The sequence below is a fragment of the Zosterops lateralis genome (genome assembly GCF_965231275.1).
Source record: "Zosterops lateralis genome assembly, chromosome: 2".
In the NCBI taxonomy this organism is placed as follows: Eukaryota; Metazoa; Chordata; class Aves; order Passeriformes; family Zosteropidae; genus Zosterops; species Zosterops lateralis.
In genome coordinates, this window is record NC_139763.1 from 90059789 (window position 1) to 90075801 (window position 16013).

The 16013-nt window shown below is 40.4% G+C and overlaps 1 protein-coding gene across 1 annotated transcript; it reads right to left on the bottom strand.

Annotated features, from left to right (window-relative positions):
* Positions 1 to 84: 84 nt before the first annotated feature.
* CD86 (CD86 molecule) lies at positions 85 to 10453 on the bottom strand. The gene is made up of 5 exons (XM_083855163.1): positions 10404 to 10453; positions 8769 to 9113; positions 4440 to 4751; positions 2246 to 2386; positions 85 to 1453 (listed from the first exon to the last, which is right to left on the bottom strand). Exons 1-5 carry the CDS (start codon positions 10447 to 10449, stop codon positions 1434 to 1436), a joined length of 864 nt encoding a protein of 287 aa, XP_083711289.1. The 5' UTR covers positions 10450 to 10453; the 3' UTR covers positions 85 to 1433.
* Positions 10454 to 16013: the final 5560 nt, after the last annotated feature.

The following is a 16013-nucleotide window of genomic DNA, read 5'->3' on the forward strand; positions in this document are numbered from 1 at the left end:
TGATATTAACCTGAATGAAAATATTTGGAATGTTAATGTAGTAGCTTAATAAAACTGACTCCCAAATAGTTTAGCTAGCTCAAAAGAACATGCATTTCTCTAACACAATTGAAAATGGAGTAAAAATTGAGGTGGAATCTAGCAACTCACATCATTTAACAGAAAAGAATATTTCTACCCAACAACTGTAGGGAATTTATGTCCTCAGACTGCAACTCTGAGCTGAAATTTGTCTTGAGAATATGATGCTAATGTCCCTGCTCTTCCTGAAAGTGTCAGACCTACAAACACAGTCAAAATCTCAGAAGAATTTTGTCTCAGTTCTGCTGCATTCTTTGTCCTGAAAGATGTCAGTGCTGTTGGAGAATATAAAGTGCAGAGATCATTCAAGACTGGAGAACTGACACATTTTAAGTGAAACAAAGGATCTTTTCTGAAAGATAAAACTCCTTCCTATGGCTAAACATACCACAGTGTATGAATTGCTCAATCATCAAGGTCTGAATTAAAATTAAGAGAAGCGAGAACATAGTCAACAAAAAAGGAACATGACTTATGTAATGTTTTTTCATTATCTGCTCAGCCTAATTTTGTATGGTTAGATATACACAGACATGATACCTCATGCTATCATTTTCTATCCCTGCATCTACCTGAATAACTGTTACAGCTTTCAGTCAGAATACAGAGGAACAAAGTGTGAAGGTACTAACTGGATGATATATAAAAAAAAATTAAGTTAATCACAAATTATGTTTAAAGCAAGTATTTTCTTTAGATTATTTCTAGTTTCAAATGCTTGATAGAAATTCCATGACTTTTCTCAGAAGGTGGAGAAGTGCCCCAAAGTTCCTCTTTCCGATGTGAAGCTTTACAAGAAAGTTACTGGTAAAAAGCCTCAGTGGCTCTGCCAAAAGCATTTATGGCTCCTGGTCAGGCAGGACGTTTGAAACTAGATGATCTTCAAGGTCCCTTCCAACCCAAGTCATTCTATGATTCCATGGTTCTATGATTCTATGGGTAACAGTCTACCTCTGATTGTGTTTGCAGTGATGGTTATGATTCACAGATTGTGGCTTAACTCCTTCTATTTCTGAGACATTCTGTGGCCCATGCAGCTCTGCTTTCTCCATTGACTCTCAGGATTTTACATTGTCACAGTGCATAATAAAAGATACAACAAAAAGGTAGTCATGCAAACAGGCAGAGAGCATCATATTTACTACCATTCTGGAGCAAAAGCAGCAGAGAACACTTGGGAGTAGGTTTCAGCCATCACACAAAAATATTGCATGTTGTTCTGTAGGGCTTCTGGAGGGGGTTCTTGTTCTGGCAGACCCTCTAAAAACATGGGACCTCATGCTTTGCTGTGTGTAGATGTGGTTCCCAGTCAGCAGTCTGGCTGATGGCCTCAGTTTCAAGCTGGATAGCTTCTAGACTGCTAGATTGACACCTAGGATGGATCAATATGTGATTTACAGAATTGTGAAAAATAGGAGCTGTAAAAAAGTTGATAGTAAATGTCCAGTTATCTTAGAATTTGAGAAAATAACAAGGTGGGGCTCAGGACCCTTGGCTGTATAGGGAACAGGACTGACTGAGAAATGCATTTCCCTCTTGTTGCAGGGAAAATAGATTCTGATGTCAGCATGATTCAGTGCCAAATAAACCCTGGACTGCTGAGAAATAGTCTCGGAGCAAAATAGAGAAATGAAATGCCAAGATCAAATTCTGTTCCCAGTACAAGATAATTCTTTCAGCCCAGTGTGTGGGCAGCTTGTGGTGGAGCAATGCCTTGATACTCTCTGCTCAACTCTGTGATGACAAAGTTCCTTCCATTCACTTCATGTCCCTGTCCCAACTCCATCTCTCTTATAAGTGGTGATAGGCAAGAAAGATTTATATAGTTCAGTGATTTTAAGAGCCAAATCTACCCCAAACCCAGAAAAAAAAAAAAGAAGGATGAAACTACAGGAAAAGGTAGTAAGCCGGTGCTGTGCCCGTCTCACAGATCACTAAAAAGAGGGAGAAGTGGATTCTAGGATGAGACAGGAGAAAGATGCTTTGACTTGCTGCAGGATGGACTAAGTTTTTATCAGAACTAAATTGTCCTAGGAAGTTTAGCTTAGTCCAACATGAAACCTAACTTTCTGTCAGCAGCTTGAAAATAGGTAAAGGGATAATTACAAAGGGTAAAGACTGTGATTTGAGGGATGGTAGAGCTGAATGACAAGTAGTAACTTACTCTGGTTGGTAGACAAGATATTTCTGCTCTTCTTTAATATCACAAAGCCCAGAAGAAGTGCAGAAGTGATCAGTACAACCACAGCTATAAGTGGGCCAAAGAAATTTATCTTTGCTTGCTCCATTTCTTTCTCTTGTATCTCTGAATAGGAAAACAGAGAAGATACACACAGCAAAGATTTAATTTGGTGACAATTACCTTAAACACTCTATCCCAAAGTTACATGAAATAGAAGTTTAGGTGGAGGGTCTTGACATCCTTTTTGCTTTAATAGTGTCAATAAATCACTATTCACATTGTTTTATTTTCCTTTCCAATAACTAGTGAAACTACCTCGTCTCACTGGTCACTTCAACAGCAATAAAGCAAAGCACTCTTTCTGAGGTTTGGGTAACATGTGAAAGATGAGCAACTTAATTCATGCAAGAATGTATGAGGCAGCTACTGTGCCAATGCTGCTCTGTGCTACCATGCAAGTTGGAAGAACCTGGAACATGTTATTGCTGGTAACCATGGGTACTACATGATGTCTACTGGAAATGATGGTCAAAGCCTAATGAAATGCTGTAAGGGATGTGAAAGTAGCAGGGAAATCAAAGGACTTTCCCTCTATTTTTGATTTTTGTGTTTTTGAGGTTTTGGTTGGCAGGGTTAGCAGCTGATAGAGCTTCAGTTATTGCCAAACAAAACTTATGTTTGTGTGGAGTTCCTGGTTTCTTACCCACCATCACTGCTTGTTAGGTATCTATTTTCATAAAGCCAGAGAGGAGAGAAGAATTGAAGAGGGAAGAGGAAGATTCAGCATTATAGCTAATATAACCATTTCAAGACTCATGAGCAACATGCAGAGATGAAGAAACATTAGAAGACTTCTGGATTGTATTTTAATAGTATTTAGAAGTCCTAGAATGCAAAGACATCAGAGGCAGTTTGCCATATCTAGTATTGATAACTTTTTAGCTAAATTTATATTAAGGAAACTGCACTGTAGAACTTTTTCAGAACAAGTGGCAAATTTCTTTTATATCTGCAGTAGTGAGGCGCATGTTTATACTACCCTGGTAGACTTTCCTGCAATGCTACCATTCCCTCTTGGCTCCCTGTTCCTGTTAATTGAAGCACAGCTCTCCATCTTCAGCATTGTCTAAATGAGACACATGCAAGCCAAATGAACTTATGACCAAAGTGGGAATTGTCTTTATTTTGATGTTCTTCTGCCATAGCTTACAAACAAAAACATATGAAAAGAAGTTTTCCTGGTCCAGAAGATAAATAAAATACCACTTGAGTTTAAAGAAAGGATCAGCCATGTGGAACCCTGAGATAATCTGGCAGTAAAGTCATAATGAAACTCAGGTCCCCTGCTTCTTCTTGCAAGACACATCTGAAAAAAGACACAATCTCAGAGAAGAAAAATCCCCAAATAGTCATTTTGGAATGTGCATTTGATTCTGCCAAATGTTATGAAAACCACCAGGAATGCTTCTAATATTAGTCCAAGTTTCATGGTCTTTACACTTAAACTCGGCACAGTCTATTTGGCAGTTTGTGAGCCAAATATGGTCCATGGGACTCTTCTGTTTAGCCTTCTGACTCTCTTTAAGGAATGATTAAGAATAGCAGCTCAAGAACACTTTAAACTAGCAAAAGACCCCTTTTTTACTATCAGGGCAGTCAAACTCTTCAACAGTTTCCTGAGAGAGGTTGTGGAGTCTTTATCCTGGGAGGTGTTTAAAATTCAACTGGATAAAGCACTGTGCTACCTATTGACCCTACTTTGAGCAGAGTGGTTGAACTAGATAATCTCCAGATGCCTGTTCCAATCTCACCAGATTCAGAATTCTCTGATTCTGTGAAGTGACAACCTCTCCCAACAGCTGCCAACTCCAGAGACTGGTTGCTGCCTGATCCAGACTCCTGGGTTGCTTTGTTGCTACTGCAGCAGCTTCCGGAGAGAGGATCAATAGGGTTGTAGCAATTCCTTCTCTGTACCCTCTCCTTGCTGAAATAAGATCTCCCATGTGGAAAAGAGAGGAAGTTCAGTGGTGAACAGGGTGGAGAACATACAACCAACTTCTACTCCTACTTAGAGTTTATTCCCTGCCTTGACCATGCTGCTGTCTGTGATCAGCTGTGCTGCAGAACTGCCTGCTCCTACCCACGCAGAAATTGGAATGGGCAAACAGAGACTCACCTATGCCCAGTGGGACTGAGACAAGGCTTCCCAGCTGTTCCCTGAGGTGAAGCAAGCAGCTGATATTAGTGTGGCTCTTTGTAGGATACGGGATATTCAGCTTGCTGGTAACATTGTACAGCTTTGTCACAGCATCTTGTGAGACATCCATGTGAGCCGTAGTGCTGTGTGTTATGTTTGCATGTGAAATTAGCCAAGTCATCTCCTTGGGCTCTGGATAACCTCCACTGGAAGAACAGGAAAGATTCAAGTATCCGTTGGGCTTTAGTTCCCTGGAGTGCAGTTCTGCTATCTCAGGTTGACTATAGTTGGCTGAAATAGATGAAAGACAGAGCATCATAAGCCAGCCACACCATATTTGTGCCAGTCTCTGCTAGTTACTTAAGATTTTCCGGCAGAAACAAGTCTGAACAGTTTTCTTCAGGAAGACAATGGGCATTCCAAGAAGGGAATTTGTATGGCATTTTTTTGGTGTGTATGTAGACTTGCTGCTTCTTGTTCTCAGGGTGTTTCAAGGATGCAAGTCTGATCAGCCAGACAACGGGTCTCTCCCACCTCTTTTAGACACATTAATACCTCAGAATAATGAAACCTGGCCTGCTTACACATAAGGGCTTAAGCAGAAAATAGGAAGGGACCATAATGCTCCCTACCTTTGGCCTCCTGAATGGGTAAGAGAAAACCTACAAACATCCAACTGGAAAATGTAAAGAAATGATCTGAGAATTCAGGTGGGGTAAATTCAAAGTGCAGTGGTGTCTTAAGTAGAAATATCCTTGGTATCTGTCAGTATTGTAAGTAAACATTTTGCAGCATTTAACTCATCATCACTTTGTGGTAGGGTTCCCTTAACTTAGCTTTTTGGATGGAAATTACTATAGCATAAGGGCTTTTTATTTTGAGTCATTGAATACTCATCACAATCAATGAAAAACACACACGTTGCTTTAAAAAGCCAAGTTTCCCATGCAAGAAATAGTGAAACAGGATTTGGAAGAACTATTTAAACATAAAATATGAATGATAAATTGAAGCTTTTAACCTATACTCTCTCTTAATTAATCTAGATATTCTCAACCAGAATTTGTTTGATTACAGGTTCATAGTAAAAATAGTAGACTATAATGGAAAAGGAGAAGAAGGGAATGTTGACATAATACTGATCACAAGTTGGCATATAGCAAGTTAAAAAAACACCCAACAACCTCCCAAAAAATCAGAAACAAATCCCAAGCAATAGACTCAAGATTTCATAAAAAATGCTTCATTATTTTAGGGCCAAAAGGACTAGAGACAATATGGAGAAATATTGGAGAAGGAAAAAAGGGTTCTTAGAAAAATGTGAGTCTGAAGAGGGTCTTACTCTTCTGCACATACACTCCATGTGTTGGAACAAGGATCTAATCCTTGCCCTAGAGAATTCTTAATATGGATGAATGAAGAAACATGATGTTGCTTTTATTTTCTCTATCCTAGTACACAATGCATAAGATTTAGCTTAGTCATTTAAATCCCCCCAAGAGAATTAATAGATATGAATTTAAAATGGAAAAAGCGCCCCCCCCCTTTTTTTTTTTTTTTTTTTAAGACCCCAAAATTTAGTTAAGTTGTCCCTCAGGAAAGCTCAAGGTCTGACTTGCTTAGCTGACTGCTGTCAGACTTCTGGTCTGGAGTATTTATTCTCTCCTTGGTATTTTATAGGGATGGCAGGAACGTAATCCATGGCTATGAAACTTGTCACAACATCCAAGTGATTTAAGGGCTTCAATCTTATTGACAGTAAGCAAGTGGAAATAGTGGAACATACCCTGCACTTCTCCTTTATAGATTCTGGAACCTCGATTTACTGAAAAGTGATGCTGACTGCATGCAGGGTGTGGGCTACATATATGGGTTTTGTGTTTGTTAACAGCAAAGCACATTTCAGGAAGTCCTTTGTATTTAAAGATAGTGTCTCCCAAAAATGCTTTGAGATTAGATTAAATACCTCAAGAAATAGCATCCCACCAAGCCCTTAATTTTTTTCTCAATGGCTTAATCGCTTTGCTTTTGTTCTATTTTCCTAAGTGATCATCTGCTTTACTTCCTTCCCAACACTGACTGTCGCTGAATTAATTGATTAGCCTTTTTTTTTTTTTTTTTAATATCCAGTATTTTACATGTGTTTCAGGTTCCCACATTATGGAAACAAAACTCTTCTCATTATTCTGTCTTATAAGGTAATTGGATTGTTGCTTTAATGTTTCTAGTTGGACCATTTTTTCCAGCCTTCAGATAATGCCACTAGAGCTTTTTCCACACTTTTCAGTTTTTCAACATCCCCTTTAAAACAAGCAACTGTAAGTCTCTCCTGTGACATCATTTCAGTGTCAACACTTTGAGTAGTGGATATTTTGAAACAGCTTCCCTAGTCTCACCTACTTCCCTTATTGATCTTTCCAGAGGAAGCACTGCAGACATGCCACAAACAGCAGATTTTCCAGTTAAGCTGCTTGTCACCATGGTCCCTACCTTGCATTTTTAAGAGCCAAAGTTTTCCACTGTGAAGCCTTCCTTTTTTTTTTTTTCTCTGGAGAAGGATCTGAGTCCGTTGTTATAGAAGTCATTATGGCTGTATGAAATACATCTAACATACATATAGAATCCTAGAATCTCTTGAGTCAGGAGAGACCCAAAAAGATCATCAAGTCCACCCACTGAGCCCACACAGGAGACCCAAGAGTCACACCATGTGCCTGAGAGAGTTGTCCAAACTGTTCTTGAACTCTGTCAGGCTTTGTGTTGTGACCACTTCCCTGGGGAACCTGTCAGTGCCTGACCTCCTGCTCCTGGGTAAAGACCTGTTTCCTGATACCCAACCTGAACCTCCCCTGACACAGTTTCATGCTATCTATGTATTGTACTAATGTAATACATAAAAATAGCGTTTAAATTGTATTTGAAGGTACTGCAGTATTTCTGGATGCTATGTCACCAAGTGATTTAGATAGCTTTGTGTGACTGCCCCGTTATTCTTGTACAGCCCTCAGTTTTTCTTATGCCCATTTTAAGTGTGATGTGCCAAACTACAAAAATCCCTCCATGTATGATATGAGATTCTAATTAAAAAGCAGCGTGTAAGCACAGGTACATTTCAATATTTGTATTTTTCATCTAATTGTTTTGAAGGGCTTGAGTTTTTTTAAAATATGGTTTTATACTGTTCCTTCTTTGGGAGCTTATTGAAGAGAGAGTAATTTGGAAGGAAGACAAGAGCACATCATTAAAGCTGTCTTCCTAAGCTAAACCTTAAAAGGTGTAGGAAACTTTTAGTCTTAAGTGTGAGACATCTGTAACATGTTGCTCATATGCTGGCTAAGCTGATAACTGATTCAACTGTTTGAATTAACTGAGCAGTTAATGCTGCACATCTTCTTAAATTGGTGGGCTGGATACTGAGCGCACATTGTGAGTTTCTGAGTTCCGAAACTTGACAGAAGATGCTTCTCCAGTAGATCCTGAGAGAACCAAAATTAATAATGTACATTGTCTGTCTGTGGACCAAGGGAACACTTGCTAGTAGCACAAAGCTAAATAGGGTCAATTGTCCTGGTACTCTGTTTTTGGCTGCTGTTACACTTGGCCTGTTCTCTTTTAAAGCAGTATGCTGAAGCCTGAAAACACCAGTCCGAGTTAGAACTAGGACTAGGACTATTACAGTGGAAGACAGAACACAGGCATATAGATAAAGGTTACTAACAGAATAGTTTAAAATAGAGAAATATTAGGATTATATATTAGAAATTTTAAATATTAGAAATATTAGAAAATGTGAAGAAAACATTGGTGCCTTTTCCCTGTAAAAGGTTTACTGCCTTTTCCTGTGATTACAAAAATTTCTCTGATGCAAAAAATCAGGTTGAATCTCATCAATGCATGTACGCATTTTCTTCTTCAGAGGTATTTTCTGCCTTTCTTTAACTGAACATACGAATTTCTACTCCTCCATGTGACCCGTTCTTTTCTTTATTTTCTCTGTGATTTATATGATCATAAAATAGCTGTGTGTTTGCAGAGATCTTGCTGTGTTTCAATTCTAATTTGCCACCAATGTTGATAACTACTGCTACTTTTAATAGAAGGTAGTTTGTCAGATGAAAATAAACAAGTTTATTTTCCCGTCCTAAAAGCCATAAAACTTGCAGGAAGCGAGTCTCCTATCCATCTTTATAAATTCTGCTCCAGAGCAGGCATGCTTTCAGGGGCTTGGAGACAGGACCCATATTTCTGGAGAGATCAAAATCACAGAGAATCCCACAGACCAGATGGCAATTGGAAGAAATTACTTACCAATGATGTGCAGTGAGCACTCAGATCGGTGTATGACCTCTGTTGCTCCTCCAGTTGTTTTCTGCATGATGATACACTGATAGTGTCCCTCATCCTCAACTCCTGCATTTAACAGCTGCAAGGCCCATTTGTCCATGTCCACCTTGGTGCGATTTATGTATTCAGGACTAAGGTTATCATGCTTTTCTTGGCCATAATATACTTCGTTCACCACTGTATCAATGTCTTTTTGCCAGAAAATTATTAAATTCTTTATGTCAATTTTCTGAGAGTTTGGAAAATAGCAGGATAGGTGTACAGTGTGATGGAGAAATGCTTTCACCGGATGCACACTGGCAGCAATACCTTAGACAAAGAGAGAGAAAAATTAAGATTTCCACCATCTACAAATGAATACCAAGTTGCACTCAGAGACCCAACATTTAACAACAATGGAAATAAAAATGTCAGCATTTAGACACGAATTCTCCCACTAGATATGACAGGACACATAATTGTTCAAACTGACTCATTTAGTGTTGTGGAGTTGAGGTCATAAAACTGGTTCTTATTTTTTTCTTCCTATATTTTACTTTCCAAAGAAGGCCTACCACACAGAGATCGTGAGCATCTCTATTTTAGAAGACTTATCTGCAGGCCAAAGATCCAAACAATTCTTGCTTGCAGCATCCTGAGTGTAATGAGAATCTGCCACAAAGAAGATACTTCCAAAGTTTCTGTTTAAAGAGTTAATGCTCCTAAGAAAATAACACAGCATTCAATCTTTGAAGAAACTGTGAAGTACACACTGTGTGGTAAATGTGAATGTCTGGGGAATGCATGACCAGAAGGTCAGAAGCAGGTGAACACTTTCAGTCTCAATGAAGAATTAATCTAAAGTTTAATGACAAATTAAATGTCAGATTTAACTGTTCTGTAATTAATTTAGAATTTAATGACAGAGTAAATGTCAGATTTAACTGTTCTGTTGCTGATCTTGTTAACAGAAATAGTCAATAAACAAAATTATGCCTTCATGCAAAGAAAGAATAAACTGCACTACACAAGGGATGATTTTTCTCCTCCTTTCCCTCATGCATGTCCATTATGATGAGTGGTAGTGGTCTGGGAAGACTGTGTTTTCTTGGAATAAGAAATGCAGCCCTCTGTCCCAGAAGATACAAACATCTCTGCTGTGTTCAAAAGGAGGGGATTTACAGTGTCTCTCTCCTGGTGCAGTTTTGACTTTTCTTCCAGAGCACCAGACTGCAAAATGATCTCCATGGCTGCCTCTAACTCCAGTTGTCCCATATCAAACTGCCAGTTTTCAGTTTAGCACTGCTCTTCTCTATAATGTACACAGGTGATACACACACATTTTAAAGACAGATTTAAATTGAGAATTTAAGAGCAACATAAAATAAATGTAAGGTAAAGATATAAAGTTGAAGAAAGTACTTACTATATATACTTATATATATTTTATAGAGTCCCTGCCTGCAATTTAAATACATGTCACATAGGCTATATGACCTTGATTGAGCAATGGAAGTAATTAATACTACTAAGGAATGAGCTTCTCAGTAGATGAGGAAGTATCATATAGCAGGACACAAACAATCAAAACAGTTTTAACAATTAAAAATGTGCCTTTACCTGGGAGAAGTATCATAGCACAAAGGAAGAATATGCAGACCTCCATGACACTGTAAAAAGAAGGAAAGAAAGAAATATATTAGAGGTTGAAAACACTCCAGTACTCCCAAAGAAGTAGTAAAACAAGTTTTAGCAAGAGAGAGAGTATTGAGAAAGTTAATCTCACCTTTTTCCATAGACTGGAGCAAGGACTTCTATGTGTTTCCCAGCCTTCAGCAACCACAACTAGCATGCCATGGCAGATCTCTGGTTTACAGAGAGCGTGATGCAGTGCTAGATTACTGCAGACTGTGTATGCCATGGGAGGAACACAGAGTCCCTGAGATCTGAAGGGCAGGACAAGCACCTAAAACGCCTGAAGTAGAGGAAAGAGGAATGGGGAGCATGCTTGCCCTGGCAGTGTGGGGAAGAAGATGGGGAATTGAAAGTAGGGGGGAGGAGAGTGTGACAAAGAAGGAAGATGTGGGGGAGACGTCTTGATGATGTCGGCTACCAGAAGTGATGAAGTGTGTGAGCTTCAGTTTTGTGACAGGAACCTATCCTTAACAACAGCAAAGAGTAACAGAGAAATCTATGATATATGATACAGAGAGCTCATGTTAAACAGCACATAGTTTGTGGTAAAGAAAAAGTTAGTTTCTCTTTAGAAAACAAGAAAAAACCCCTGTGTCTTGTCCCCTGAGCAAAACACCTCTCTAGCTGCTTGGTTCACATGGTGTAAGGGCCCATAATCCTGGTAAACAGCCAAATATCATTCCCATGCACCCTGAGACTGGCACCTTCTTCTGGTCTGTGTTTGCTACTTTGCATTTTAGCAGCACCTCTGTGTTTTTTCTATGCCTTTTCATATATTTGGGAGAAGTCTCCATACCACCCTTGCCAAAGTCCTTCACGCTCCTCCTTCAAACAGTTTCAAAGAAACCTCTTTTGCAGGAGCAGATGTAAAATTCTCCTGTTCTCATACTACCTAAAAACAGTGAGATTGCTGTGTGCTGTTCTCACTAGCAGTACACTTTCCTGATGGATTGTTTCCCATTTTTTGTCATGTTTTATTATAGGCTGGTACACTTGTGTCTTTGCCTTCGCTTCAGATTTCTGGTGTCTTTTTCTGTTTAATACAGAATTCCACTCAGTCCACTGACATGTGTTTTGTGAGTGTACTGTAATGTACAGGACTGACAATGGTATTTTTCCATCTTCATCCTGCCTTTTCTTAGGAAAGGTGAGAAAGAAGTCTATGTGGCTTGGAGAATATAGATAATTTTCTTTTGGTCCACCTGTCATAGCAGAAGAGGCAGGAGGGGAGGGAGGGCTCATGCAGAATCCATTGTCATAGACAGAGGTCATTCTTTTTCTGCTGCAGCCACTCAACTGCATGGTAAACTTTTGTCAAGGGGTTTTCCCCTCCCAGGCTGGTCTCCACTCAAGTAAACCAGTCAACTGACTGCCTAAGTAAAAATTCCTGTGCCAAGCCACTGAAAAGGACAGAAACTGCTTTGCAGCCATCATATTTCCATCCTATAAATAAGAATTTTGGCTTTCAGTCAAGTGAAAAATAAAGGATAGCTCTATTTTTTTGGATTCAGTGCAGGTGTGTAAGAGGAGAAATTAAAGCAATTCAGCAACTACTGGCATAAGTGGAGAGAGTGCACTGCATGTTTTGCAATGACTGTCTCACAGAAGCAAAGACCAAAATCAGAACTGAAAATGAGAGTGAGAGAGAAAAAGCCCAGGCAAATATACCAAATAGCACTGCATGCCTTTCTTTATGGTTTGGATTTGGAGCTGTGAAGACAGAAGTCTCAAAGTTCCTACATGTTTTCCTGGCTGTTGTCTTCCAGGAGAAGGAGCATTTCTGGGGTGCTGGTATGAAGGAGGATCCCATGAGTCTGCAGAGGGGTGTACACCCACCTTCCCTGCAGAGGGGAATTGCTTGTCACTGAGTGTGACGAGCTGCTTCTCTCATGGGAGTGGCTTTATAGAGACTTGCTGAATCATTAATTGGGCTGCTACAATTTTGGTGCTGCAAGGAGCTTTTCTTCTTTTTTATAAAATGCCTTTAACCAACAAATGGAAATCCTTGGAGCCGGTGTCCAGAAGACTGAAGGGAGGAAGGGGAAATACACAGTATCACTGTGGGCTACTTACACCATTCCTTTGCCATATTCAATACACATTCTGTGCTCAATTTTCTCTTATATCTGCAGACCATTGAAAGTCTTGTTGTGTTCCAGAATAGACCAGCAGTCAAAGGGGGCCAGGTAAGAGAGGAAGGATAGACATTGTGAGTCTGTGAGTGGATGTGTAGCTTTGCTGTTCACAGACTGAGTGCATCCATCTGTGGAAGTGGCACTTTTTCGTGGTGCCAGTGATAATGGATGAGATGGGAGTGGTTTGAAGACCCAGGGCTTTAAAATCATCTTTGACATCCTGAATAATGTGAGTTCAGTCTTTGGAGAGGTAAGCATTTTCTCTTGCTAAATAAAGCTAGTATACATGGTGTGTCTTTCTTTCCTTTTGGAGCTTTTTCAGCCGTTCCTGAAGCTGTCTCCATGACACACAAATCATGTGTGAATGTCAGAGATGAAAATGGAGAAGTATACTAATTGAAATGATGTCAGGATGCAGTCAGGAGTGACACTCAACCCTCTATTTACTATGTTTGCAGTGCAATCACTGAAAGGAGAAACCATATGAGCACATGCACTTTCCAGGCCTGATTCATGAGGGCTTTGGTTTGGTCCAAACCAATCTGAGAAAACTCATGAGGCAGTTCTCACTTGGCTCAGTACAGGGGGATGCTTCTCCTGAATTATAAAATCATAGAATGTTAGGAGTTGGAGGAAACCTTAGAGATCAACTAGTTCAATGCTCCCTGCCATGGGCAGGGACATCACCTGCTGGACCAGGCTGTTCCAAGCCCATCCAACATAGCTTTGAACACTGTCAGGGTTGGGATACTCACAACTTCTCTGGACAACCATTTCCAGTGCCTCACCACACTCACAGTAAAGAATTTCTTCCTAATATCCAGCCTAAATTTCCCCTCTTGTAATTTGTATCCATTCCTCCTTTTTCTATCACTACAGTTCCTGATGATGATTCCCTCTCCCTCCCTGCGGCCCCCTTCAGATACTGGAAGGTTGCTATGGGAGGGGCTCCAGTCCTCTTACCAACTTCTTGGCCTTCCTCCAGGTTTGCTCCAAGAATTTCATGTCCTTCCTGTATCAGGGGCACCAGAAATGTACACAGCATTCCAGATAGGGGGAGAGGAGAGGAGAGGAGAGGAGAGGAGAGGAGAGGAGAGGAGAGGAGAGGAGAGGAGAGGAGAGGAGAGGAGAGGAGAGGAGAGGAGAGGAGAGGAGAGGAGAGGAGAGGAGAGGAGAGGAGAGGAGAGGAGAGGAGAGGAGAGGAGAGGAGAGGAGAGGAGAGGAGAGGAGAGGAGAGGAGAGGAGGAGGAAAATCACCTCCCTCAGTCTGTTGGCCATGCTGCTTTAGATGCAGCCAAGGGTACGGTTGGCTTTCTGGGCTATGAGTGCACACTTACTGCTCATGCTGAGTTTTTCATCAACCATCATGCCCAAGTCCTTCTCCACAGGGCTGCTCTCAATCACTTCACCAACTTGTTGGTGTCCCTGGGATTGCCACAACCCAAGTTGTGGCAGTGCAAAGCCCTTGCACTTTGCTTTGTTGAACTTCATGATGTTTGCATTTACCCACCTCTCAAACATGTCAAGGTCCTTCTGGATGGCAAAACCTCTAACATCAATGCTTGGAAAAAAGAGCAACCCTTACTTTTGAGGGCAATTTCCAGAAAGCCCTTTGTGACTTATTTTGATATTGGCTTTCTCTCTCTTGTTCCTCCCAATCCAGCAAGTGAAACCAGCATGTAAAACCCTAATAGGCACAGTGAAGCATTAAGGTCTTGGAGTAAACAAGAGCTTTGTATCAGGTATGCTGGCCTGGGTTTTCCTTTGCTCTCTTTTTTGCTGTTTTCAGTTTTGGATGTAGTCATTATCTTTTGAAAGACACTGTCACATCTGTTCTCTTTGAATCCTAAGTTCCTTAATTACCCTTAAGTTCCTTCCAAAATGTTCCTTTCTTGCATATTCCCACAGGTAATTAGCTTGTTTTCTTACAACAGGTACACTTATTCTATGGGAAGACTCTCCTGCCCCATGTTGAACTCAAAACAAAACACTGAGCTAGTAAATTACTCTTTATTTTTCTAGCTTGGGGAATTTTTCTAAAATTTCCACCCTATGCAACACTGAGCAGCTCCATGAGCTGTGGTGGGAGCCTCTTGGAGGAAGGACATCAGTGACAAAGACTTTCCACTGCTGACTTGGAAGCCATCCCTGGGGCTTGTAAATTAGATTATCCTAAAATATATTTACCAGCCTTCTCCCATGTTGTAAATACAGCTTGATTTGTACAAGTCTTATCAAAGGAAATAACACCTTAAGAAAATTTCCTTAACATGGCAAGTTCAGAGGATTCAATGATGCCCTCCACCCTAATACCAAGCCATACAACCATATAACTATCCAACAACAGACATATTTTAAAAACACACATTACTCAGGCAACTTGTGTTTCCTATGTACTTCCCCAGTCAGAAAAGTGTCACTGTTTTAATCAATTGCAAAACTTTTTCTATTGCTCATTCTTCTATAACTATCTTTCATTCCAGATCACATTTAAATTTCTGGGCTTGTTGTTTAATTATTTTTTTATTACATGAAGAAAACCCGACCTTCTGTCTTCCTAATATTTGATTTCTGAATGCATTTAGAATCCCTTCCCATTCAGCAATATCCTTTATCTCTCCAGGAGAACCATGACTTTCACTATGATTCTGGGATCACTTTGCTCTAACATCTAGAAACTCCTCTTTTAATAACAACTAAAACCCACCAATTATTTAAATAATACCTTTGGTCCAGAGATCGTGGAGCATTCCAGTGCGTCTGCAAGCAGAATCCTTCATCCACGACTGGGCAGGTATCTCTGAAAGAGGGAGCAGCGGCTACCTAATGACACAGAGTCCCACTGCACAAATCATAGGACACAAACATGTTCTCCCTGCAAGTGAAACTGTGGGGGAAATTCGGAGGGGAAGAACGTCATCAAATCAGAATTAGACATTCGTTTGGATTAGCTGTGGTGTTTGACTTCCACCTAAAGGACAGGTCAGGTGTACATATTTTTCCACACTTTAAGCCACAGAGTTGGCAAGTTTGGTTGAACCACTTCTGCATCACAGGTACAGTAGATGACATCTGTCCTCCTTTCCCGGCTCTCCCACTAGGCTAATAAAGCAAACTTATCTGCTGGGAAGTAGCAATTGCTGGGTTCACATCTCACCAAACCGTGGCAGCCTGTTTGACTTTGCAGTGAAGCAGAAAGGGAGCACACCCTTGTTCCCACACAGGTCACAATTTAGAGGTGACAACTGATTCACAGGCCAGTCAGTTGCTGGAGACTGTTCAAGAGTCACTGTACAGAAGAGGGAATGTAAAAGCCCATTCTCAGGCTATCCCTCCTCCAAGCCTCCTTATTTCTGCACAGGTCACTTTGCCTGGAAATGGCATCATGGCTACACTATGC

Bases quoted from the DNA above. Each gene is read 5' to 3' on its own strand.
- CD86 (XM_083855163.1), bottom strand. From the start codon at position 10,449: ATGGAGGTCTGCATATTCTTCCTTTGTGCTATGATACTTCTCCCAG. The intron at 4,752-8,768 runs GTAAGTAATTTC...CATCTATTTCAG, and splicing joins GTGCTCACTGCACATCATTG to CCAACTATAGTCAACCTGAG. The intron at 1,454-2,245 runs GTAAGTTACTAC...GATCCATCCTAG, and splicing joins TATCTTGTCTACCAACCAGA to GTGTCAATCTAGCAGTCTAG.